Source organism: Onychostruthus taczanowskii, unplaced genomic scaffold (genome assembly GCF_017590055.1).
Source record: "Onychostruthus taczanowskii isolate IOZ18803 unplaced genomic scaffold, ASM1759005v1 scaffold1, whole genome shotgun sequence".
Taxonomy (NCBI): Eukaryota; Metazoa; Chordata; class Aves; order Passeriformes; family Passeridae; genus Onychostruthus; species Onychostruthus taczanowskii.
Window position 1 is genome coordinate 2901825 of NW_024496525.1, and position 24179 is coordinate 2926003.

At 56.2% G+C, this 24179-nt stretch overlaps 1 protein-coding gene across 5 annotated transcripts; it reads right to left on the reverse strand.

The window, feature by feature from the left end:
• Positions 1 to 543: 543 nt before the first annotated feature.
• LARGE2 (LARGE xylosyl- and glucuronyltransferase 2) lies at positions 544 to 24166 on the reverse strand. 5 transcript variants are annotated; one of them, XM_041400573.1, is made up of 17 exons: positions 24108 to 24165; positions 18518 to 18696; positions 17356 to 17479; positions 7048 to 7221; positions 6499 to 6755; positions 6025 to 6107; positions 5620 to 5743; positions 5033 to 5204; positions 4773 to 4877; positions 4397 to 4509; positions 4164 to 4289; positions 3860 to 4015; positions 3588 to 3751; positions 3021 to 3299; positions 2545 to 2691; positions 2209 to 2404; positions 544 to 2100 (listed from the first exon to the last, which is right to left on the reverse strand). In XM_041400573.1, exons 4-17 carry the CDS (start codon positions 7145 to 7147, stop codon positions 1903 to 1905), a joined length of 2220 nt encoding a protein of 739 aa, XP_041256507.1. In that variant the 5' UTR covers positions 7148 to 7221; positions 17356 to 17479; positions 18518 to 18696; positions 24108 to 24165; the 3' UTR covers positions 544 to 1902. The 5 variants fall into 5 exon arrangements, 4 of the variants coding, with proteins under 4 accessions (XP_041256507.1, XP_041256497.1, XP_041256487.1 ...); XM_041400563.1 differs by having other exon boundaries at positions 17356 to 17497; XM_041400553.1 differs by lacking the exon at positions 17356 to 17479.
• Between the last annotated feature and the right edge of the window lie 13 nt (positions 24167 to 24179).

A 24179-nucleotide genomic window follows, 5' to 3' on the forward strand; every position in this document is an offset into this window, starting at 1 on the left:
GCCTGCTAGGGACTGGTGAGGTGGAGCTGCCCTTGGCTTCACAGTGATGAGCAATGTCTTCACAGCCCTTTCCCAAATAAAGCCTCAACACTTGCTCCTGGCAAACCATCCCCATCCTCCACCCTGCAGAGGCAAGGCCCCCGTGGGGCCTCAGAGCTGGCTTTTACTCCCAAGAGTCTTATAAAGTCAAGGCTCTCAAGGACAAGCTGCAGCACCGCCACATGAAACCACATCATCTTCTACTGGGTGTGATTAAACTGACTCTGTGCCTAAGCCATGATGCCCCAGGCTCCAGTTCAGGGGTGCTGGCTGTGCAGGCAGGCTGCCGGGGTCCCACTGCAGCACAGGAACCATCAGCCTTAAGCCCACCTCAGTCAGCACCACCAGCCCTTTCAGAGCTGGCAGGGCACCTGTGTGCCTTGGGCTACTCCTCCATTGCTCTCCTCCTGCTGCCTTCCCTCTAGGGGACATGTGCAGGTTCACAGCAGAGAAAAATTAATAACCAGGCAGTTTTAAAAAGAATGTGAAAAAAGAATAAAAAAGCTTTAATTTAAAAATTAAATTAAAAAGAGAGAATAAGCAAGAGGCGTTTGTGCCCTTTCCATACCCCGCACTTTCTATGGTTCCTCTTAGCTGCTCCCACCATGGACGGAAATCCTCACCCTGTACAGAGCGGGCCCTTGCAGCCCAGAGCAAAGCTAAGAAGAGAACAGTGGAGACTGCAGCAGCAACTGGCCTGGAGAGCCTCCAGGGCCACCAGCAAAATCATCTGGGAAGAAGAAAAGATTAAAAATAAAACCCAGAAACCCTAATTACTGAATTCTTAGGAGAAAAGTATTAAATAATTTAAATAGTGTGAGGAAAGCAATGCATCCTCTGTGCTCCAGTGTGTGATAGCAGTAGAACAGTGTCCAGTCAAGCTGCTCCCAGAATGAGGTTCCTGCCGCAGTGTCCAGCCATGGTCTTGACCAGCGTCAGCCATGTCCCTGATGGCAACAACTGTGCTGCTGAGAGCCGGGGAGGAGCAGGCAGTCCTCACCAGGACTTCTCCCACCCTGTGGGGACCCATGAAGCTGCTGTTTTGCCCATGGGGATGGCTGGCAGCCCTGCCCTGTGGGGCAATACCAGCACAGGAGAGGGATTGTCACCAGCATGGCTGCTCCCATGGAGGTGCAGGTCCATCCTGGGAGCTCACTGCTGGCGACAGCAGACAGCCCATCCCGGTCTGGGAGCTCATCCTGCTCTGGGTGACTCCCACACCACCTGTATGGGGCCAGCTCCACTGGCGACTGTATCCATACAGATGAGGAACAATAACGTTTCCCCCCATTAAACAGCCAGCCTTGATCTGGGTTTGAACCAAGGCTCCAGCTACTTGCAGTACTGCCTGGCCGCTCCTCCCAGGGTGCTGGGAGGCTTCCTCTGAGCCTGCTCCACAAAGGATGTCAAGGGTTGCTGTACGACCTCATCTCCAACTCACCAAAGCCCCAGAGGGCTGTGTGGACTGAGACCTGGGGTCAATGAGCAGAGGCAGAACAGAGTAAGGTACAGCTCCCAAATCTATGGAGGAGGCAGGCCTCAAGGTGATGTGAACTAATGAAGACTGGGAATCCACATCGGCTAAAAGAAGGAAGGGAGGAGACCCGACCCCTGGTCCCTGGCACGGGGAGGTTCCCCTGTAACACAGAAAGGCTGGAGCAGCTTGACCTGCAGGCACTGCCTGTTCTTGCAGCTGATGTTTTCCGTCTTATCTATAGGCATCCCTTTGGTGGGCTGGAGAGGCCGTGCTGCCGACTCCGTTCCCTGGGGCTGGGCTGCGGCGTGGGCAGAGGCAGGAGGGAGGCCCTGTGCCCTCCTTGCTCCAGTGTGCTGCGTGTGCCCCGCACCCCCTGTCCCCAGGCGTCACAGGCTTCTCTCGGCAGTGAGGTATTTGAGTGCAGCGGCCCCGTATCGCCGTGACAGGTCCTGGTGGAACTCCTCCCGCAGTGTCTGCAGGCAGCCCCGGTACCCTGCACTCAGGCGGAACTTGGAGATGTCGAAGCTGGGGGCGTGGGGCATGTGGATCATGAAGGCATTGGGCAGGACCAGCAGCTCATACTCCTGGGGACAGAGCAGCAGCCCTTACCATCATCGGCTTGGCGGTACCGACGTGTCCCTGCCCAGCCACGGGGCCCCGGCACCCAGCGGCGCCAGGAGCCCCTCACCCACCTGCGCATCCAGCTCCATGATGTGGGAGACTTTGTTCCAGCCGAAGCCGACGAACCTCTGGTCATACCTGGGGCAGTCTCGCCTCACTACAACGTAAGGCTCAAAGTCTGGCTGCCACGCCACGCGGTAGGGCACGGTGGCCGTCCGCCATTTGGCATAGTCCGTTGGGGCGTGGCCTTTTGGCCACACGTGGTACCTACGGGGAGAGATGGAAATGAGAGACTGAGAGAGCAGAGGATGCAGGGGGTCTGCTACCCCCCTCTGAGACAGGGGTGCACAGCCACAAGGGTACACAGATGGCTTCTGCTTGGATGGTGGGACAGTGCTAGTCCCTACCTGAAGGTGTAAAGGGAGCCCATGTCCAGCATGGAGAGCAGCTCTGCTTTGGATTTGGGAAAGGTCAGACGGTAGTGCAGGGTCTCAAATGCTGGCACGATGAGAGCCGCCTTCCTCTGGGGCAGCTCCAGCTGTTGGATGGAGTTCCTGTGGTAGTAGAAAGGGTGTGAGGTCTCCCTGACTGAAAGACATAGCCACAGCCTCCTCCCTCAGCCCCTCCAGCCTGCCCACTACTCCACACCGGTATTAATGGGTTTTAGAATGTGCAGTGGTACCATGCAGGGATAGAAGGAACAGGGGAACCCTCACAGCCACAGCTCCTTCCTCATCTGCTGGTGTCTGACAAAAGTAAGGGCAGGACCCCAAGGCTGAACACAAAGGAGACAGCTTCTGCCTATTGAGAGCTGCTACCCTGAAAACTCTGGCGCTTGGGGAACCCAGCAGGCTGAGCAAGAGCCAGCTGGCAAAAGCCTTACCTGAGGTAATCATAGAGGCCGTACATAGGCAGGAAGTCGATGTCCGTCAGGAAGACGTACGGCGTCTGCGTGTTGGCCAAGGCCACGTTGCGCAGGAGGTTGATGGGGTAGAACTGCCCCTCCTTGTAGACAATGTGGTAGGCGACGTTGCGGCGGGCGCTCAGCACCTCTGAGGCCTGGGCGTAGCGCAGGAACTGCTGCGCCTCGGCGTCCGACATGTACAGCGCCAGGCTGATGGGGCCTGCCCAGTGCTTGCAGATGGCCTCCAGCATCTGTAACCTGGAGCAGAGGGCACAGCCTGAGCAGCAGACCTGCCCTGCAGCAGCCTCTGAACCAAACCCAGAACCGGGCGCCTCCAGAGAGCCGCATGCCGGTCACGCCCGGTTCAGGAGGGAGCAGGAAGAACTGATGTTCCCAACTGATGCTGGGGTGTTATTTCTCACTGCCAAATGCTGGCATGAGAACGATGAAATGAGATTCCCTGATAGCTCCAAAGCTGCAGAGCCTACCCCGAGGCGTGGAGGTGGAGGTGGGTTCCAACCTCCCACCGGTCCTACTAGCAAGTACCTGTCCATGGAGAGCTGGGCCACGAGGGTGACATCAGTGGGGTTGGGAAGGGCCAGGAACTCGTACTGCAGGAAGAACAGGTGGATGCGGTGCTGCATGAGGTGCTGCTGGCGGAAGTCATAGCAGGGATCGTCCTCATCCAACTCCTCCAGCGCCTGCTGCAACTGCAACACCAGAAAGGTGAGGGACAGTAGGAACCCCGGGAGAGGTTGCATGAGGTCTCTGCCCACCCAGAGCTCTGCAGCTGGGGACAGAGTCGCAGTCAGCCTCACCTGGTCCCTGGGTGGGCTGGGAAGACTGGCACAGCCAAAAAGCTCTCTGCGCAGCAGATTCCCATCGTACTCCAAGAAGGTCAGGTAGAGGTTACGGAAGAACTCCACGTGCTTGTTCTTCACCCGCAGCTTCTTGGGCGAGTTCCAGTGGATCACCTGAGCAGTAGTGTGTCACCCCATGTAAGGGAAGTAAGCAGCACCAGGCTCCCCAAGCCCTCAGACCCCATGCAGATCCCCTGGACTTCCAGTGCCTGTGCTGCCCCTTCAGGCCCTCCCCAGTCTCAAAAGCAGCAACCCCACTCACCTTGAGATCTGAGAGCTCAGTGTAGCACTGCTCCGAGCGGGTGTGATCAGAGAGCTGCACATTCCAGAAGCAGGGAAGCCGGTACACCAGGGATGGGTCCTGCTTGATCACCGCATTGAAGATATCCTAGGAGAGAGAAAGGTGAGAGCATGGATGGACGAGGAAGATCCCCTGTGCCTGCAGTGCTCTGGGAATGCACAGGGACCAACCTGCCCCAGAGGAGGGACAGTTACCTGATCAGCCAGCGAGGTGGAGAGCATGCTCATGAGCTCCCGCTCTGCTGTCAGCCGCCACATCTGTTCCCAGCCCAGGCGACGCAGGCGGTCCAGCAGGAGCAGGATCACCCCTGAGGGCCAAGGGAGAGGGCATGGGGGCACTGAGAGAGCGCCCAGCCTCGACAGAGCTGAGGCACAGCTGCCTGCATGCCTTCAGCCCCTGGGACATGCCACTTCTCTGTGCCTACCCACAACCCTGGGATGCTGTAGCACTCCTCTTGTGCCCACCACTTTCCCACTTTACCTCAGTCTCTCCCAGTCTCCCTGTGCCAAGTACCACCTCAGGTGCATGTGCCATGAGGCTGCACATGCCACCCTGGCAGCTCACACTCACCTGTGTTGAAGCCACGTCCCAGGGCTGGCCATGGTTTGTGGTTTTTCCACAGGTTGCCTAAGTACCAGTCACTTTGGTTCTCCACCAGCCCAATCACCTGCTTTTCTGAGAAAACAGAGGGACATGGATGCAGCTCATCTTGCTGTTGGTTCAGAGGGCCCAAGCAAACCCACTGTGCTGGTTCTGTGGCAGGCAGGCACTGCCACACCGAGCCCAGCATCCAAGGCCCTGCCAGGTCCCCAGGAGCCCTCTGTCCTCACCAGAAAACTTTCCAAAGACAGCCCAGAGCTCAGCAATGTCGGTGGCAAAGGTGATGTCCGTGTCCAAGACAATGACCTTGGAGAGGTTGGAGGGTAGTGCCTTGGTAAGTGTCAGCTTCATCAGCCCGTAGATGCCAGAGTAGTGCTTGTTGGGGATCCATGACACCTCTGGCTGCAAGGCAACACACCTCAGGGCCCGCCATGGCCATGCCCTTCCCCTGCCTGGGCAGGACAGCTGCGTGTCCCAGAACCCCATGCAGAGGAGGCCAACAGAAGGGCATGCAGAGCTGTGGAGCCAGCCAAGTCTGGAGCATTTCCTCCAGCCAGCAGAACCCCCACCTGGACCCCAGTGTCTCACTCAGCTCTGCCACAGAGGCACTGCTACTGCAAGGCACCTCCCCACCCTGCCAGTACCAGCCTTGTGCTGCCCTCTCAGCAGCACCAGCAACAAGCCCAGAAAGAGGAGGGGGTGAGCCAGGGGTCAGCAAGAAACGTTAATCACCCTCCATCCACTCATCCCTCTCTCTGCTCCCCTTGACCCTCTAAGCATTGGCTTGGGACAGGGTAAAGGGAGGGCAAGCACCTGCCTTCAAGTCATCAGCATTGTAGAAGCTGACGTGGACGGAAGGCACCATCCAGGACTGGAAGAGCATCTGGAGGATCTGGTGGGCCACCGAATCCGTGATGAAGTGAAAGTGGAGGGGGTTTTTCCTGCCGAGGGCAAGCACAGCAACATTCAGCATCACAGCAGAATGAAGAGGACATAGTTCCCCAGCCCACCCATGGGACAGATATCAGCTGAGGGGCAAATGGAAAAAAACCCTCTAGGGGAAACAAATTCCACTCTGCCACTCTAAGCACAGGGGGTAGAGAGAAGTCCTAGAGCCCCTCTTCTGCAGCACTGCCCCACTGCAGCCTGCAGCAGCTCATCTGAGAACCCCAAGCAGCACGCCTCTGGTCTCCCCATTACCTGTGGAATGTGTCCCCATTACCTGTGGAAGAGGATGGATTTCACCAGGGTGACCACGTCCCGGCTCGCGTTGTGCCCAGCACACACAATCGCGACGTGAAGGAGCTGCCCAAAGACAAATGGTGCCCTTTTGAGACTGGACTCAAACAGGCCTCCCTACAGGGGCTGCCAGCTCCTGCCTGGGACCACACTACATGGAGAAGCTTCAAAACCCAACCCTTCCCATGCAGAAGGAGCCCCAAAGAGAGGTGGGAGTTCCCTAACTCAGAAGCAGGGAGCAGGAGTCTTTCTGCCACTCCTCCTGTCTGGTCTCCTTCTCTGGAGAAGGAAAATACCCTCATCCACTGAGCACCGTGGAGAGCCAGGATGAGGCCCCAGCATGGCCAGAGCACAGCAACAGTGCCAGGTGAGTTGCTCACATATCCATCCACAGGGTCCCAGCCTCCCACCCGACATTCTCTATCCACAACACCACTGTACTGGTGCCATCACCCACCTCGCACTTGTGCACCGTCCGCTGCTTGGGACAGGCTGTGTGGTTGCTCCTCTCGCCCCCAGGGGGGTCTCTGTCCTCGGCAGAAGCCCCCCACTGCGGGCTGCCGTCGCTGACCTCCGCCTGAGCCTGGCCAAGCTGCAGCCGGAGCTGCTGATTCTCCTCCTCCACCCTGCGCACACGTGAGGCCAGCGCCTCCCGCTCCACATCCCGGCTCGGCTGCTCGCCCACACAGGGGGGCAGCAGGAGGAAGCGGCCATCTGTGGAGGAGATAGGGACATGCAAAGGGCATGGCAAGGCCAGGAGAGCCCAGGTGTGAATGCTGGGGCAGAGCCACAACTGAGAGGTCCCAGCACACCTCACAAGTGCCCAGCCAACATCTCAGCTCTGTTCTCCTGATTTCCAGAGATATCCCTGGAGATGTCCTAAAGTCAGATACACCTGCAGTGACTTGCATGGCCAGAACAATCACCCCAAGGCCTAATCCCCTGCTGCCCACCCTCTGTTGTGGCCTGTCCCTTGATCTGAGGAGCACAAGAAGGACTCACTCACATTCGAGGCTTCCCACAAAGAGGTAGAGCCAGGAGAGGAGAATAGCCAGGGTCACTGTGGCGAGCAGCAACTTCAGCTTCATGCGCCAGGAGCGCAACATGATGTGCTGGCAGGACACGGGCAATGAGGATCAGGTGGGCAACCCGAGTCCAGCTGGCCCTGGCATCCTAGAGCCTGTGAGGGACAGGGCGAAAGAGAGAGGTCTCACCAGTAGCCCCCACCCAGGTTTGCCAACATCTCGATAGCAGGACATCCTCCTTCACCTGCTCTCTCCAGGACAGTACTTAGGCAACTGAAGCAGTGAAACATACACCCACTACCTCTCCAGACAGCACACTCCTGCCTATGATGGAACATTTACCCCCCTCGACTTGTCCTGCCCATCCGGACTGGATTGCAGAGCCTGTGGGGGGGACCTCAAACATGGAGGGGAATGGGGATAGGAAGGAGGTTTCCAAGAGATGTTACCCCAGCTTTGTGCCTTGTTCCCTGCCATCCCAGAGGCTTAGGGATCACAGAGGAGGGGAGAGGTAATAATGCTAGGAGGCCCACCCGAGTTGGCCGGCCGTGGGAGGGGCGCGGTCCCTCCCCTGCCTCCTCGGCAAGAGCGCGGCCCACGCAGGGCCGGGGGGCTCGGGAAACTCCCGCCCCCAAGCGCCGCCGCCCGCCCACTTCGATGGGAAAACCCCAAACACTTCGGTGAAAGTCGCTCCCCGGCCGCCCTGGGGCAGCCTCCTCACCCCGCCGCGCTCTGCCACGCGTGTAACGCCGCTTTCATTCCTCGGGGCGCTCCCCCGACGGAATGCTCCCGCCCGGGACCCCGCGGAGCCAGGTGCCCGGGCAGGCAAAAACCCCACGGGGAGGAGACGCCTGCCCCCCGCCGCAGCCTGCCCTCGCTCTGCACGCCTGCCCGCGGCTCCGAGCCCCCGGCGCAGCAACATCTGGACAACAAAAGCCGCCGTCGGGCTGAATGGGCCGGATTAGGGTCTGCTCCCCCTGCACACACCCCGCTGGAGCCCATTGATGTGCAGATGCCCATGGGGCCGCGGGGGCTGGAGCCTAGGAGAACACATACCGCGGCCCCCGACCCTCCCCGCGGCCCCTGGGGCCGGGTGCAAGTTCCAGACCGCTGGAGGAATTGCAGACGGATGGCCCCATCCACCCTCAGTGAGGGATACCCAGGCCCTAGAAGGGCTGGGGCATGGCCACGTCAGCCCACTGGAGATACAGCTGAGCCCCCGTGGCAGTAGGCATGGCCCCTGAAAGCTGCACCTCTTTTCCTGGCAGAGAAGGTGCCTATTGACATTACAGCTCTCTGCAAGCCAGGCCCGGGCTTGACCTGCTTTTGTGCTCTACAGAGCAGGCCAAGCACAGGCATGGCAGGGAATGGGGAGCTGACACATGGAGCACACCAGGCCCAGGCACTCCTTCTCCCTGCCACAGCCACGGGCCATGCTGGACATGGTGAGATCTCCACATGCTGCTACCAGTCTGTCTCCCATCCCACATGCCGAAGTTCACGCAAAGTTGGAGGGCTGTTTAGGACAGGCTGGAGGGGAATGGCAGCGGGGCATGGTAAGGAAAGGCCAAAGAGGTCAGCCAGCACCCAGGGGAAGCAGAGGGGCAGGGAAGCAACTTTAGCAGAAGCAAAGGAGAGAGAAGGTGATGGCACACAGCAGCACCCGTCCTGCTCCCACTTGCTCCCATGGCCCCTCACTGCAGGAATGGTACTCTGTCCCCAGCCTGCAGCGAACACACTACTAGGATGGCAGTTCTGCGGGACCAGATGGGACCAGCAGCAAGTCAGTTTTCACAGCCTCTCCCAGAGGCGCCTAAGGATCCATCCATCTCCCACCTCATAACACCCCCACCCCTCCTGCCACCCCTTGTCCTACTCCTCACCTGGCTGCTTGCCTTCCCCCCAGGCGCTGGTTTCCTTACCTGCCTCTCCCCTCGCCTCCTCCGCCTCCTCCTTCCCCGGCGCCTCCCAAGCCGGCTGGCAGCCCACTGCTACTGCTCCCTCCCGGGGCTGCCGTTCCCTGTCCTCCCTTTACTCCTCCCTTCCAGATCTGACACTTTCGCCCTCCTCCCCACTCTCAAACCCAAGCTCCCCCCGCACACCCCGCCGGCCCCCCTTTCAGAGGAAGAAAGAACAAACAAAACAAGAGATTAAATTCGCTTTCTACTCAAGAGCCCCCAGCGCCAGGGGCGCAGAGTTGCCCGAAGTAAATTGGGAGGAATCCATCCTCCTTCCAACTCCCTTCCCACTCCCAGGCCTCAATATCCCTCCTTCACTTAGAAAAAAGGAAGCATCAGGATTATCTACCCCCTTCCTAGCACCCGCCTCCTCCTTTACTGGGGCAGGTGCGAAAGACTTGGTCCTCACTTAGAGATCTTTGGGGGCCTTGGGATGGTGGCAGAGCCCACCTGTTCTCCCCATGACTGGGAAAGAGCAGCTCCATGGCCTACCCACAGTGCAAATATGGAGAGGGTGGGATGCAGACCTTGGTGCTACTCGGAAAGAAAGAAGAGATATTGGCCACCATCAGAGCACTTGCCCCTCAACTTAGCAGAGTGCAAGCCCCAGTGTGGATCTGAAAGGGAAAGAACTGTTCCCCTACTGTCTGATCCTTGCTCTGGCCCAGAAGAGCAGGGCTCACTGAAAGGGTGCAGTGTTCAACCAGACCTGCCCAGCGTACCAGGAGTGAGCAGGATGGTGGAAGCAGGAGCAGGAGGCCGGGGCTGGGAATGCTAACTATGCAGAGAGAGGCTCTACCTGCAGCTCCCCCCTCCCCACCGCGCAGGCCCCGGGGCTGGGCGAAGGCACCAGCCCAGGCCCGGGGCTGGAGCAGGAGGAGCCCTTGCCGGGGGTGTTCAGTACCGCGGGCGTCTGGAGGGGGCCGGGTGCGGTGGGAGAAGGCCAGGAGCGGCAGCAGGCAGAGGCCTGGGATGCGGAGCGCCTGCACAGCACCCCCATGCAATGTAAATCGCCCCCACCCCAGAGCCCCGGGTGAGGCGCGGCGCGGCGCGCCCCGGCCTGCCCGCGCAGCCACAGCAGCACCCAGATGGCTGCTCTGGGAGGCACGCTTACCTCCCTCCCGCTCGGGCAGCTCCTGCTTGCGCTTGCAGAGCCCCGGTAGAACAGGCAGCGTCTCCTCAGCAGCGCCCTTCAGCCCAGCCCTGCCCCGGCAGGGAGAGGAAACGCCCGGGCTGCCCTGCTGCTCCTGAGCCGGCAGCTCCCCAGGGCAGGGGCCCTTCCCTTTGCTCCCCCAGCCGCCCCGGGGCACACGCTCAGCTCCCAGAGCCGTCCTGCCCCTGCCCCACGGTATCCATCATGTGCTCCAGCTCAGACAGTGGCCACGCAGGGCTTACCCATGCTTTGGGAGCAGTCCAGACCTCCTGCAGCCCACTGCCAACAGCACTGCTTCAGCAGAGGAAACCGCCTCGTGCTCCAGCTGACCTCCGCAGCCTCTCCACACGCTTGTCCTGGCCACCATACCGTGTTTGCTCCCAGCACCAAGAGTGAGTGCTTTGAGACCCAGCCAGGCCCTCTCCAGCCACGGCAGGAACAGGTAGGCTGCTGGGGAGCGCAGGCATGGCAGGGGCATTTTTGGGGTGTTCACGAGGGTGAAGATGGCAAGCCAGAAGGCCTCTCATCCTCTGTGAAACATTAGAGGCATAGGAAGCGGAGGGCAAGGCTGGAAGCAGCTCCTTGGCAAGGGGCACAGCGGGTACCAGCAGCCATGGCCCAGCACATAAAGCTCCCGGCTCTACCTGGCCCTGCAGTCACACCATGGGGCCTCTCTGCCCTCCCTCCTCAGTCTCCTTGCTCACCAGACAAGCGCAGCCAGCAGTAAGATGAGAGGTTTCCCAATACTGCCGGCTTCCAACCCCAGCGCGGGTGCGGGGCAGAAGTGCTGTTCACAGCAGGTTATCCTCCCTCCCCCACATTCTTCCCAGGAGCAAGCAGCTCCTGCTTCAGCAGAGATCAGGGGATACAGCCACTGGGACAGAAAAAGGCACCCCTGTGCCCTCTCTAGCTGGAAGAAGCTGACCAGGGTGGATACCAGGGAAGGGGCAGGCAGGACCCAGGTCTTATCTCATGCCTGAGACACCCTGCCTCCAGTGACAACAGGGCAATGGCCAGGGCACAGAGAATGTCATGGCAGCAGAGCTGGGCAGCTGCACAAACACCAGTGCATGCTGACACCAACCTCTGAGGCGTGGGCAGGAGCCCAAAGCTGGCTGTATGCCGGCCACCCTTCCACGCACAAGCAACCTTCATTCCTGGGAAAGTGCAGCCACTTTGCTTGCCCCAGGCTCCTCCTGAGAGCTGCCCATGTGCTGGCACTCCACTTCTCCAAGATCCACTCTTCTGCAGGAAATCCCCCTTTCATTGTAGGCCCCATTGCTCAGCCTGAATTGCCTTCGCTCTCTACGGCTCAGTAATAATCAGGTGAGCAGTTAATGTTTAGGGAGAGCTGGCAGTGGAAATTTTGCCATCACATTACCGTGTTTCCTCCAGCCCTGCAAGCACAGAGGGGAGCAGCTCTGTTTTCCCACAACATCACAGCAAGGCCCATGGTAGGGTGGGTGTCTCAGCCTGTTGTCTCTTTTAGAGCTAATGTGTACCTGCAGAGGCATGCTGAGGCACAACTACACTGTCTGTGAGTACCAAGCCAGAGGCCTGAAGGGGCACAGGGACAGTCCCCTCTACTGCCTCCCCCCTAGGCATTACAAGGGTGGAGGTAGCCTGGCTGTTCCCAGTAAAGAGCTGCAGGGCAGCCAGGAGAGGAGTGATTTCGTGGAGCTATGGTGCTTGTTGTCTTACCTAGCTATAGGTGACAGAAACTGAAAATTCTTCTCCCAGGTCTCATTTCTGGAAGAGTGACAGTTTAGCTGACCTGCTTAGACTGCCTCAGTAGAAGCCCAACACAACAGCTTCCCAGGTTTGCAGAAGGTGAGAAAGAGCCCAAAAGCTGTGACAAGAGCTGCACAGCCAGATTCACAACTCAGAACAGGCACCACACTTTGAAGAGAGGCAACCAGGGACAATCACTTTTGCTCTTACAAAGAGGGAGGGCACAGGCTGGTTCCACATTCAAGCAGATCACCTCTAAAGTGTGTACTGCACCCATCTGACCAAGCGCCTTATGATTCAGGGTTACCTCCCTGTCCTGCTCCCCATGCCTGAAATGCTGCCGCTTGAGGGAGGCTGTGCCAGCCAGCAGATACCACACAGGCAGTGCAGAGCAGGGTAGCTGCAGGAATTTACAGAGGCGGAATGGAATTTGGCCAGGAGAGCAGGATTAAAACCCCATGCTCCGGATTACCATGTCGTCCCTCCCTCCCCAGTCTTATGATAAGCAAACCGTAAGTGAGAGTTTCACCTTTGTATTTCCCTGGAAAGAGCAACCTCTGGCAAAACAGCGACCATGTTCTAGAGGTGGGATCCAGCAGCATTTCCAGAGTTGGATACCAACACATGCTGTAAAAGGAGGAAGCATCCTCATCTCCCTACTGCTCCCAGACACCACCAAGCTGCTGAGAAAATCTCAGAAAGGATCCTCCTGGAACAACAGGCAGCTGTTCCTCAGTTACAGCTCATTCTCAAACATCAAGCTCTTCTCAGGCCCGTAAGATTACCATGCACACAGTTCTGCCGTTCTGAGTTCAGTTTTTTATTCTGCAGAGGTCACACTGAAAAGCCATCTTCTTCTCTGGCAGAGCCACAGCACTTAGGGAAGAGGAGCTAAAAGTCTCTGAAGGGTGTTGAAGCTCCAAGCTTGGCTGAAGCAGAGACTCTTGTCACCACACTGTTTCCAGAGGAAACCAGCAAGCTCAGGCTGGGACGGACAGGAATGCTTTGCTGCTTACCTCTTCATGTCTGAAACTCAGGAATGTATCAGGGGAGCAGCTCCTCTTGGCAGGGACTCTGATCACAAGGCCGGGCTAGACACAATCTGCTTTTGCAGAATCAGTCTCCCTGCCTGCAGCCAGGCACTGGGTTCAGCTGCCCAGCAGAGCGTCAGCGACAGAGGGCATGCAGGGCACACATGGGGAGAGCAGTGCCACAGCAGAATGTGCAAGTGTGGCATAGGAGGCCTAAGCCTACCAGACATCCTGAGGTGCTTACAAGCTGGGCAGCTGCATTCTGCCACAACTCTCAAGCAAAATAAAGGGGGCCCACCCAGACAGCAACACAGTCCCCAAGTGCTCTCATTCCTCTTAAGCCGAAAAAGAAGCTGGAAGGACCCCAAGAAACTCACAGCAGAGGTGTTCAACACACCGCTTCCAGCTTTACCTCCCTGCACTACAAGTCATTTGATGTTTAGAGGATACTCAGCAGGTGAAGTATCAACACTGACTGGCCTTTCTCTGGGCCTGGTGAAGCTCAAGCCTAACTGAGGACAAACACAGAGGCCATGAAGTACTGAACCAAATCTCCTCCTTATAGCTTCCTGGCCAGCACAGCTTGGCACAGGAGGGACCAGACCTGGGCACTGTGCAGGAGGACCCCAACTGCCTCTTGAAACAAGAGCAGCAACAGGGGCTGATCTCCAGCTCCCTTCCTCTCTGATGGGATTAGGTTTCTACTATCTGCATTTTTGCTGATGTCTGTGCTGCAGCTAATAGCCAGCTCTGAATCCATTAAGTTCACTGTGTCCTGGTCTCCGGATATGCTACGGGCATCAATACCTGTTCACCCTGCCATTTCCTGACACTTTCACTGCTGCGGCCTTCAACAGTTCCTGGGGTCAGAGCTGAGCAGGGTCAGCAGCCAGGAACTCCAGCTTTTCTCCAAGTCAGCCTGCAGCAAGCCCTCCACCAGTTCCAGCTCTGCCATCAGCACAGCTGGAACACCCAGAGGCATCCTGCTGATAAAGCAAGGGGTGGAAGTTTCATCCTGTGTGGTACTGATACCCCAAGCTTCCAGCTAGCAGTGCCCATGGCTACGGACTAACCCCACATCCCCCTGCTCCCTTGAACTGCTCTGGAACATCCTGCACCAGGTGATGCTCCCTGGTGGGACAAGGGAGACCATATCCCAGCACAACAGGCCAGACTTAGCCCCTACACATGCTTGTCGAGTCTGCACCACCTCAGGCAAAATTAATTAGGTTAATTACAGCAAAAAAGGAGACAAAGGGACTCCAACAACCCCATATTGGCACTCTACCTGGAAAAGCTCACAAGAGGTACGACACCATGCACCTCTGGGAAGGTGCCAGGGGCATGGCTGTGAGCCAGGTTGTCAGGTGCCTGCTGTGCATTGTTACCAGCAGAACTGGGTAAGTGTTTTTGGCTGAATAGTTATTGATTGAAAACTGCAGTTTCCAGACAGCTCAGAGCTATTTGCTCCTTCATCACAAGTTTTGGACAAGAACAAAATGCTTTGTTTTCCAAGCAAATAAGTCTCATTTTGCATTGTTTTGTTTGTAATTGAGCTGCATTGCATTTAAAATAAAAGATAAAGGGTCTCTCAAATTTGTCTGTGTTGAGTTTTTTTTTCCCTCCAGCTTTTCATTTTGGGCACTAAATCAAGCAATTAATTATTTGTCTAGCTCTGGTCTCCAGACAAGCTGAGAGCATCATGAGCCAAAAGGCCCAAGCAGCAGTGCTGAGGAGGGTGTTGATTTTTTTTTTGTGCTGCAGGCTCCTTTCAGGCCTTAGCTTGAGTTTCCTCAGGGTTAGCAAACATTCCCTGGGGAGAGAAGAGCAGGGCCCTGTGCAAGGAATGGCAGGTACCCCACCACAAGGGATTCACCCGCCCAGTGGGCAGCAGCTGGGGACACACAAGGTCACTACCAGTGCTTGGAGGACATGCTGGGAGCAGGGCTTCCCATGCCAACTGCCCTCACAGAATCACAGGATATCTGGGGTTGCAAGGGACCCACAAGGATCATCAAGTCCAACTCCCAGCTCAGCACAGGACAACCTCAGAAATCACACCATGTGCCTGAGAGCATTGTCCAGAAGTTTCTTGAACTCTGTCAGGCTGGTGCTGTGACCACTTCCCTGGGGAGCCTGTTCCAGTGCCCAGCCACCCTCTGGGTTTTTCCCAGTTTTTTCCCAATAACCAGCCTAATCCTCTGCTGATACAGCTTCATGCCATTGGCTCATGACCATGGTCCCTCACTAATCCTGCTAGTATTGGTCACTGGAGCAACTCTTCCAATTCCATCTCTCCCAATGCCAAACTCTAGTCCAGCAGCCAAGCACACACAAGGCACTGACTGACAAGGAAAGGCAATCCCTCTCCTCTGCACGAAAAGCAGCTGAGCTCATGGATGCAGCCTGGTACCTCTTCCACAAGGGACTAGCTCAAACTGGGAGCTGTGCTCAAGCAGCCATTCCTATATCTTCCCTGTCCAGAGCTATTCCTGGCATCAGTGCCCTCAGTGCCTAAGTGAGGCTGAAAGCAGAGCTCATCCACACAGCAATGGAACAGCTGCACTATAAATAGCAAACCAGAATGGCTCAGGGCAGGCTCTAAAAAACCCAAGCAGCAATAGTGCCATCCACTCAGGGTGCCCTGGGCATTTTGTATGACCAGAAGTGATTCTGAGCTGCAGAGAAGCTTGCACATTGCCAAGAGGCTCTGACAACACTGGAGAAAAAAACTGTTGTCCAGGCTAAGACACAAAACTTACTTGCAAAAAAACCGCATAGGACATCTTGCAAACTGGAAATGAGGTAGTGACTGATGGGGACAAAAAATGAGGGGAAGTGGATCCCAGAGGGGAGGCAGTTCCCAAAGGCAGGTAGTGGAAAGGAGAATACTCCCAACATCCAAACCCATTACTAGCTCTCCTCCCTTCCTGCTGCTCCTTGTGTTCCTGTCCCTGGAGCTTCTCACACTGCTGAGCTAAACCGTGAACTTGCACACCAAAGGACAAAGGCAGGGAAGAAACAGCATAGCTCAACTCAACCAAGCAGCAGATGAGTGGCTGAGGACAAAGCTCCTGTCTTCTGCAATCCACAGCAACCTCTGTGCAGTGCCCAGCCTGCACTAGGAGAGGCATAACATCTCAGACCATCCTGTGATCAGGTCTTCCAGGATGCTTCTAGGTAGAGTCATACCCGTCCCACCACACTCATCCTCACTACTCCCTCTTCCCTCCTAGTGCCTCCATCTGGATCCACAAATACTCCACCTTCCCCTTCTCACTGACACTGTATGTCCTATTAAGGGATCTCAGCCTCCCCAGATGAGGATATGACTGGCCTCATGCAGCACTGCCAGGCACCAGCCTCCCACTCCTGAGAGGGAGCCCTGCTCTTTCAGCAGTGCTGCAGCACTTGGGCATACACTGGGAATAAGAGCACAGAAGAAACTGTTGGGAAATCAAGAGAGGGGTGTATGCACAGAGAAGGCACACACCTGAACCAAATCACCCAGCAAATAAACACACAAGCACACACAAAGGGAAGCAGTTGCTTCCTCTGTAAGAAAGCTTATTTTGTCAGAATAGGAAGACAGCACTCAAAAAAAAAAAAACGGAGGAAAACCACCAAAAACGAGGGCTTCTCAGAAAGCCAAAAAAAAAAAAAAAAAAAACCAGAGGAAAACCACCAAACTCCTGCTTTATTGCTCCTGGAGCACCAAAACGAGACAGGACACAAAAAGCAAAGATAGCAAGTGGTCATTACAAACCCACCTTGAGAATTCTGTAAGCCCACAACTCTCTTTGCTTCTCCCCCGTGGCTCTCCTGTCACTCCTCACCCTTCCTCCTCAGTGCAGCAAGCAGGAAGAGAGGTAGAGGTCTCAAGTTTGGCCAAGTTTCCACTCAGGGAACAGAAGCTTGATAACAGGCTGGACAGGATGTGAGCACCCATTGAGGAAGAGGATTAGTAACCCCTTAATCTGCACATTTTGGAGTCTAAGCACTTTGCTCTGCTCTTTAATTAAACCATGGAGTGCAAAGATTGCCAGAAGGTAGAGAACAAGGAGGAAAAAGGAAAGGAAGGAAGAGACTGTAGTTTAAAGGCTGTTCCTTGCGGCTTAAACGCAAGGGGAGGGTGTTACTGGCAGGGATGTATTTCACCTCAAGGGCTTTATACTGGGGCTGTTGAGCATCCTATTGCCTTCCCTGATCCAGTCTATGGGAGGGGCAGGGGCAGGATGAAGGGCAAACTGCATGACGGCCTGGGAATGACAAAGGAGGGAGCAAAGAGATCTACCAGACTGGACAAAGTTTTATCTGTGGCAGCTTTGTCTGGCTGGCCATGACTCCCCTCCCAAGTCTCCTGCCTCCAGGGAAACAATATGAGTGCCAGAGCACGTTTGTCTCCACTTCACACACCTGTCTGCACAAAAGGGCCTTGTTCCAGCACTTATCTGGCTCCAAGATGGGGAGGGGCCAGTGCCTCACTGCCCTGGCACCCAGGCAGGACCTTCAGCTCCATGTCAGGCTTCTCTGGATCTGCCTGGCAGAGGAAAATTTCCTGACACAGGTAAAGAGGGAAACCTTTTACCACAGCCCAAGACAAACAAAGCAGTTCAAATAATGCCCTACTTCCCTCAAGCTGTGCTCAAGCACATGTGCCCATGCAGAGCAGGCAGCAAGCCTGAGGCTCCGGAAGCTACCTGAGCAGTGAGGATAGGAGCCCCCAGCACAGCATGGGAGACAGACAGCTGGTGCCAGAGCTGGCAATAGAAATGCCAAGGAATGGCCTCACCTCCTGAAATGCTCTGCCACCAGCTCTGCCCCACCAGACCAAGGCAGGGGGCTGCCTGTGTGCAGGGGCAGCCTGTCACTCCAGCGTTCCTCTCTTCCCTCACTCCTATTCTTTGGAATTCCTCTCCTCTGTTTGCTTTGTTTCAGACCTCAATGAACAGGAAGAAAAGGGAAGGAGCCTTGACAAATCCGATCAAGGCATAGACATTGCTGAGGCTCCCTCCTGCTGGCATGCCAAGCCCTACACTAATGAGGGGCAGGGAGAGAGAGGTGGCCCCAAAGAAACACTTGATGTAACAGACAGAGGGAAAAGAAGCTGCTGGGACAGAACAATGTCAGCACAAGCTCCCAGCCTTCAGAAGGAGGTCTTCCCATTTTCCCTGGCCCAGAGAGCTTGTTCCAGCTCCTCAGTCCAGGTCCCAGTGACTTACTGCCCACTACACAAGAAATAAGCAATAAACTAAATATAAATAAGCAATAAACTAATAAAATAAAAATTGTCTGGGAAGAAGGATCAGACATGCACACTCAGGTGAACAGCTGCAGAGATGGATCACACTTCATTCAAAGGATTGCTATGGAAAATCTGGTCCTTCCCTCCAGAGAACTGGGCTATGGGGGCCTGCAAGTGCCAGTGTTGTCTCCAGAGCCTCCCATATGTCCCAAATACCCACAGAGCCAAGCCCTTCTGCTACATGATTATCCCCTGTATACCGACTTAGAAGCACTAAAACAGCAAGGGAGTAACCACATGTAAACCATCTACTTAACATACATGGTAACTAACCTTTGAAGGCTGCCAATGTTGCAGGAGTGGCTAGGAGAAGTTCCAGTTGCAGGAACAGCTGGAGAAGTTGGCACGGCCTGGTGGTGCCTGTGAGGACCCCCCTCTAACCAAAGATTCTCAGCTTGAAGGGCAGATAAGACATCTCAGCTGTACTCGAGAGTTTTGGAGCTTCCTGTCACCTGAAACCCAAAAGACAGTCACGTGAAGAGCTACTGCATAAGAGAGCTCTGAGGACAGGCCCCTGCACATCCGAGAGTCACAGATAAGAGCACCCAACACTTTGGTCCTGCCCCTATCCTCCAGCCTGCCACAAAGCACAGCTCGGTGTCACCCAAGGCTACCCAGACAGCCCAGGGGAGAATGACTACCTGCATGCTGCATATTGCCAGTCCCAGTTCACTGCACTGTCCTTTGCAAGTTCCCCGCTCATGCAAGGAGGACTGTACACATGTGGCAAAGCCACAGCCACCATCCACAGCCACCACGTTCCATCGCAACACATGAGAGTCCTCACAGCAATCCTTCAGCAGCATCAGGAGCTGAGGGAGGGATGCAAGTTCTCTGGCCCCCTCCCAAACATCATAGCAGCAGCAAATGTCTAACTTGTGAGGAAATAAAGGGATTAGCTATCTTGTCCAGTAACCTGAGCGCCCGTGACATGCTTTGGGCAGCCCCATAATGGCAGTTAAGAGAGTCTATCCAAATAGGCGCATACAGGGTGAGAGAAGGAGCAAAGGCAGAGGAGAGAGAAAGCAGGCAAAAAACATCACACATGCAGCTTGTGCTGAAGAGAGCACAGCAGTCTGCACATGTTACTCCCCCTCAGAGGAAATCCTTTTTCTCTGCTGGGATCTTTCCAGTGCACCCCTTTCCTCCAACTCCCAGAGTTGGGCACACACATTCCACAGCTGCAGGATGAAATGGATAAGCCCTTCTCCCAGGAGGCTAGAAGGATTCTTAGCTCCTTATCAGGAAGAAGCCCAAAACAGAAACACACACATACTAATATGCAGGGGCAAAGGAATTGGAGAAGAACTGGGAATTCTGCCTCTATCCACACATCATTGCTTTAAGATGCAGCAGGAGCAGGACCTTAAAAGCAGGTAAAAACCTAGTAAAAGCATGGGTCTGATCTGTCCCACTTGTTTTAAAAGGCCAAACAGAGAAACAAATATGCAGTGTGCTGTGTTCCTACACCCCTCTAGCCACAGCAAACCCCAGGCCAGCCTGGCACAGTACAATATGACAGAAGGGAGGTGACATCAATCCCAACAAGGGCTGGAAATAAAAAATAGTAACAACAGCTGCTACCTGAACAATGAAATCCAGCGATTCTAAGAGTGAAGTACAGCACTGCAGTGCTCAGCAAAACCCTTCTTCAGCAACAAGGCCCAACAAAACTTCTGCTTTTTGAGTCTCCCTCAGATTCTGGCTATAAGGTGGCAGCCAGTGAGAGAGGACATGTATGGACCCTAAAGCATATGTCAGTAAACAGACATCTATCTCCTCCATCATCCCTGCTTCACTTGTTCTGATTGGTCAGCTCCCACCTCAGACCAAAGGGGTCTAAGAGGGGAAACTCAGGAGAGGGATGCTTCTGGAGCAGCAGGAACAGAACCAGAGTGCCAGACCCTTCTGGCATACACCCCGCAGCTCTCACCCAAGTGCTACCAGAGCTTTATATTTCCAGGTCAGCAGGTAAGGGCCAAGTCCCTCCAACACTGAGTTCTTTCAACAGCAAAGAGCTTGAAAAGCAAAGGCCCCTTCAGCAGAGATAATACTGAGTGGGGAGACCCAGATGTGTGCCTGTCACACAGCAGCACTGTCCACTGGAATCCACCACAGCATCTCTGGGACAGCAGAGTTCCCATTTGCACATGGCAGGAGCCTCATCTCCAGGATGGAGCCCACATCATATGGCCACAACCCAGCCACCAGCAGTTATTTACACAGCACCATGCACAGGAACTGCAAGAACTGCAGTATGGTGGGACCGATCTCAAGGTCTGCTGCCTTCTCCAGGTGGGGTCAGGGGAGCTTAGGGTGATGCTGGGGGAAAGAAAGGTCAGAGACTACAAGCAGTTACCCGTCACACACCCAAAAGCAGTTGCAGTGCCCTCTCCCTCAGGGCCGAGCTGTATGTCTCCCTTGAACTGTTTCCATCAACTCAGGCCACCAGAGAACTACGTGTCCAAAAGTTTTTTCCAACTGCATCACATGGTTATTAAAAGACATGGCCTCTCCCTTTCAGCCTTTGGCACGGGGAGATTTGAGTATTACAGGAGGGACTACACATTGCTAATGAATCAGGGAAGGGAGTTATCCAAGTAACAATCTGTGGCTCTAAATGGCTTTCTGGAAGAGGCATCTGGAGGCAGGAGGCAGTCAGTATCTCGCAGCAGGGCTCTGCACACATTGCCAGACATGTTGTTCCTCTTGGGAAGCCAAAAAGTCTTTCTCCAGAGATGCCAAGTCTGAGCTAAGCTGGGAAGGGCAGGGGCACCCTGACAGAGAGCAGCAACAAAATGCCTCCAAGTCAAAACACGTATTAAAAGGCCCCTTAAGCTTGTTTGACTTGTGTTTCCCTTCCTATCAGACTACTGTTACTTCAAGTAACAGACCTGTCAGCAACACTTCAGGAACTTAGGTGCTACACCACCAGCCTCCCCTGCCAGCTGTTGCCTTTCCAGACCCCAGGAGGACTTTTCAAGATCAGAAGTACAAGCTGCCACCACAAGCATTGCCATGCTCAGAGCATGGTGTGCTTCATTGCCCTTGTCTCCTCATTTGGACAGATTTGGAGCTCTCCCGAAAGGTGCTGGCCTCCAGTGGGATATCATGAGTGAACAAGGCCTTCCATTCTAGGCAAGGTTCATGTAACAGGGACTAAAATACTCCCTGGACATGCCTCCATCTACAGGTTATTTGGAGCAAGTAATAATTTATCCCCAGCTATCCCAAAGTACTGGGTGAGCTCATCCAGAAGCAAAGAAAATACACAGGCAGACCACGGTGTGAGAGCTGAGGAGGGCAGGAAGGCATGCCCTAAAGAGGCAGGGCCAGAAAAGCCATCTCATTCTTCAGCACAACTGCTCGCTTTCAACCACAGCCAAAAAGATCCACATCCCCGACCTCACACTGCCAGGCCACTTCCCTTCCGTCAGGGGAAGGTCAGCAGCAAGATAAGGCTGGGAAGAATATCCACTTCCCACCCCGACTACCCATCTCCCAAGCAGACACAGCCAAGCATCAGTATACTGAGTGTATCCTCCCACATCCTGCTCCCCAGCTCCAACCCTGTACAAAAACACCCTCACCCTAGCACTCTGAAAGACGTGTTTTGAGGCTTACTTAGGATGAGCTGCCTTATACCCATGGCAGTGCTGCGCCTGGAGTCAGGCTTCCCAGAAATGGCATGGTCTCGTGGATCTGAGCAAAGAGCAAGACACTGGCAGCCAGGCAAGCTGGACTTCAGCACTGTACCCACAGATGGGCTGGCAGAACATTTGCTTTTTTTTTTTGGTTTGCTTCTGTTCTTACCATTAGTGCTGAGCCTGCACCCCTCATCATCAGAGCATTGGAACTATCTGGCCTCGGTTACAGCCAGTGGATTTGCAGTAAGCACAAACCCTCAGCACCCAGACTGGCAGTAAGCACTAAGGAAAGAGTTGCTCCTAGATCATTCTGGGCACAGTCAAGAGAGAAACTTGTCCCTCAGCCCAGCCTTTCAGCTCCTGCTGCCACACAGACCGTGGGCACTATAAGCCAAGGCAATTTAAGTCTTGCCCAGTCCCATGGACTTGCTGCTGCTCTGAGAAGCCGCCCACCCTACAGTGCTCCCTTGCAACATACTTACCATAAAAAGGCAGCATGATGCTATTCAAACTGTCCTCCAAACTCACTGGCTGCAAGCAGGAGATGAACAAAAGGGGACACAACAGTTGGTGGGACAGAGTTTGGGGGCAAGGGGTGAAGAGGAAGCATCTGCCCAAAATGGGGGCAGAATTACTCAGGGGCAGAATCTAGCCGTGCTGTTCAGAGTAGCCCAAGGACTTTGTGCATCAAGCTTCACCTCTGGCTGAAGACAAGGTGTCTTTGGCAGTCTCCTAGGCAGCCAGCTCTCAGATTGCTGTCTGGCAGAGCTAGAGCATCTCCTTGAAGGAGAGCAGCTCTGGCAGTCTGCACTGGATATGCCCCTAGAGTCACTAGCAGCACACACCTACCCCAGTAAGCTGTGCTGGAAACCTCTGTCACAGGCTTCGGGTGCTATCTCACCCGCCTTCGCACTTACAGTAGCAGCCCAGCCACCGTGAAATTCAGAGAAACTCACAGGTAGCACTGCATGTGAATGGAAAGTTGGGTCTAATCCACGTGATTGTGACTAAAAAGGTTTGTTTAGCGCCAGACTGCTTGCCAGCGGTATCTCGTGCCCTTTTTGAACTCAGCCTGCTGGAAAACAAACCCTCGGGGGAAGAGGAGAGATCAGGAAGGATAAAGTGCCTGCCCATGCAACTGTAATTCCCGCCGAGGAAGCCGCAGGCACACACTGTGCCCATTGTGCGGAGGTAACCGGACAGGAGGAAGGAGGGGCGGCTCGGCCCAGCTCTGTGCGCACCCGAGAGGCCACGAAGCGCCTCCTAGCCCACGGGCACCGCCGATCTTTGCCCCGGGCAGCGTGCGGAGCCAGGCCCGGCTGCGGGCAGGGGCGCTGGCCGGCAGCCTCGGCCGGGCGGGAGGCAGAGCCAGGGCACGGCACGGCGGGAGGAAGGTCGCGGGACCGGGGACAGGCTGGAGCCACTTCTGCAACAGGCTGCAGCCAGGCGGGCCCCACGCCTCCTCCCGCCTGCCAACGGGGACACCCGTGCTAGTGCGGCAAACCCCGAGCGCTGCGGGGCCGCGCCAGTCCCACGGGGGCTCCGGGAGAGCCCCCACTGCACGGCCCGACCACCGCCCTTCTGCTCCCCGCTCCGGTCCGCCCGGCCCCGCGCGGGGACAGACACTGTCACGCACGGACGCGAGGATGAAAGCCCGTGCCCGACGCCCTCCAACCTTTCCGTGCCCCCAGGGCAGCACCTCCGCTGCTCCGCACGCAGCGAGTGGGCACGGGCCGTTCAGCCCCGAGCGGAGCGGGGCTGTCCCTGCCTCCTCGGTCGCACCTCACCCTTCCCCACGCAGAGCTCTCGCCAGGTACAGAGCGAGGCTCCCCACTGCCGGGCAAGCAGCGACCCGGGTGCCCAAGGGAGCCCGCGGCTGGGACGGGGATTGTCGCACGCCGCTCCCCGGCGGGCGACGAACGGGCAAGCACCGCTCCCGGCACCTGCTCTCATTCCCCAGCGCCACCGGGAACTTTTTACCGGTGCCGTAGCCAGCCCCGGCAGCTGCCCCGAGCAGCCCCCGACGGGCGGCCGGTACCCCGCACACCGCCCCCAGCCGTGCCGCGGAGCGCCAGACCCACGCGTGGGCAGACCCCCGCCCGCCGCGACGCTCGAGGAACCACTCCTTCCCGGGGCCCCCCACAACTGACCGCACCTCGGCTCCTCACCCGGCGGCAACCGCGTCCCCGCTCGGGACACCCGCAGCCCGCCCTTACCTGCCCGGCCGCCGCCGCCGCCGCTCCTTCAAACCCCCGCCCCGCCGCCCATCGCCCGCTCGGCGCTCGGCC

Coding starts and splice junctions, on each gene's coding strand:
- LARGE2 (XM_041400581.1), bottom strand. CDS start 7,147: ATGTTGCGCTCCTGGCGCATGAAGCTGAAGTTGCTGCTCGCCACAGTG. Junction 6,756..7,047: donor CTTTGTGGGAAGCCTCGAAT/GTGAGTGAGTCC, acceptor TCTCCTCCACAG/ATGGCCGCTTCCTCCTGCTG. Junction 6,108..6,498: donor GGACGGTGCACAAGTGCGAG/GTGGGTGATGGC, acceptor GTCTTTGGGCAG/CTCCTTCACGTCGCGATTGT.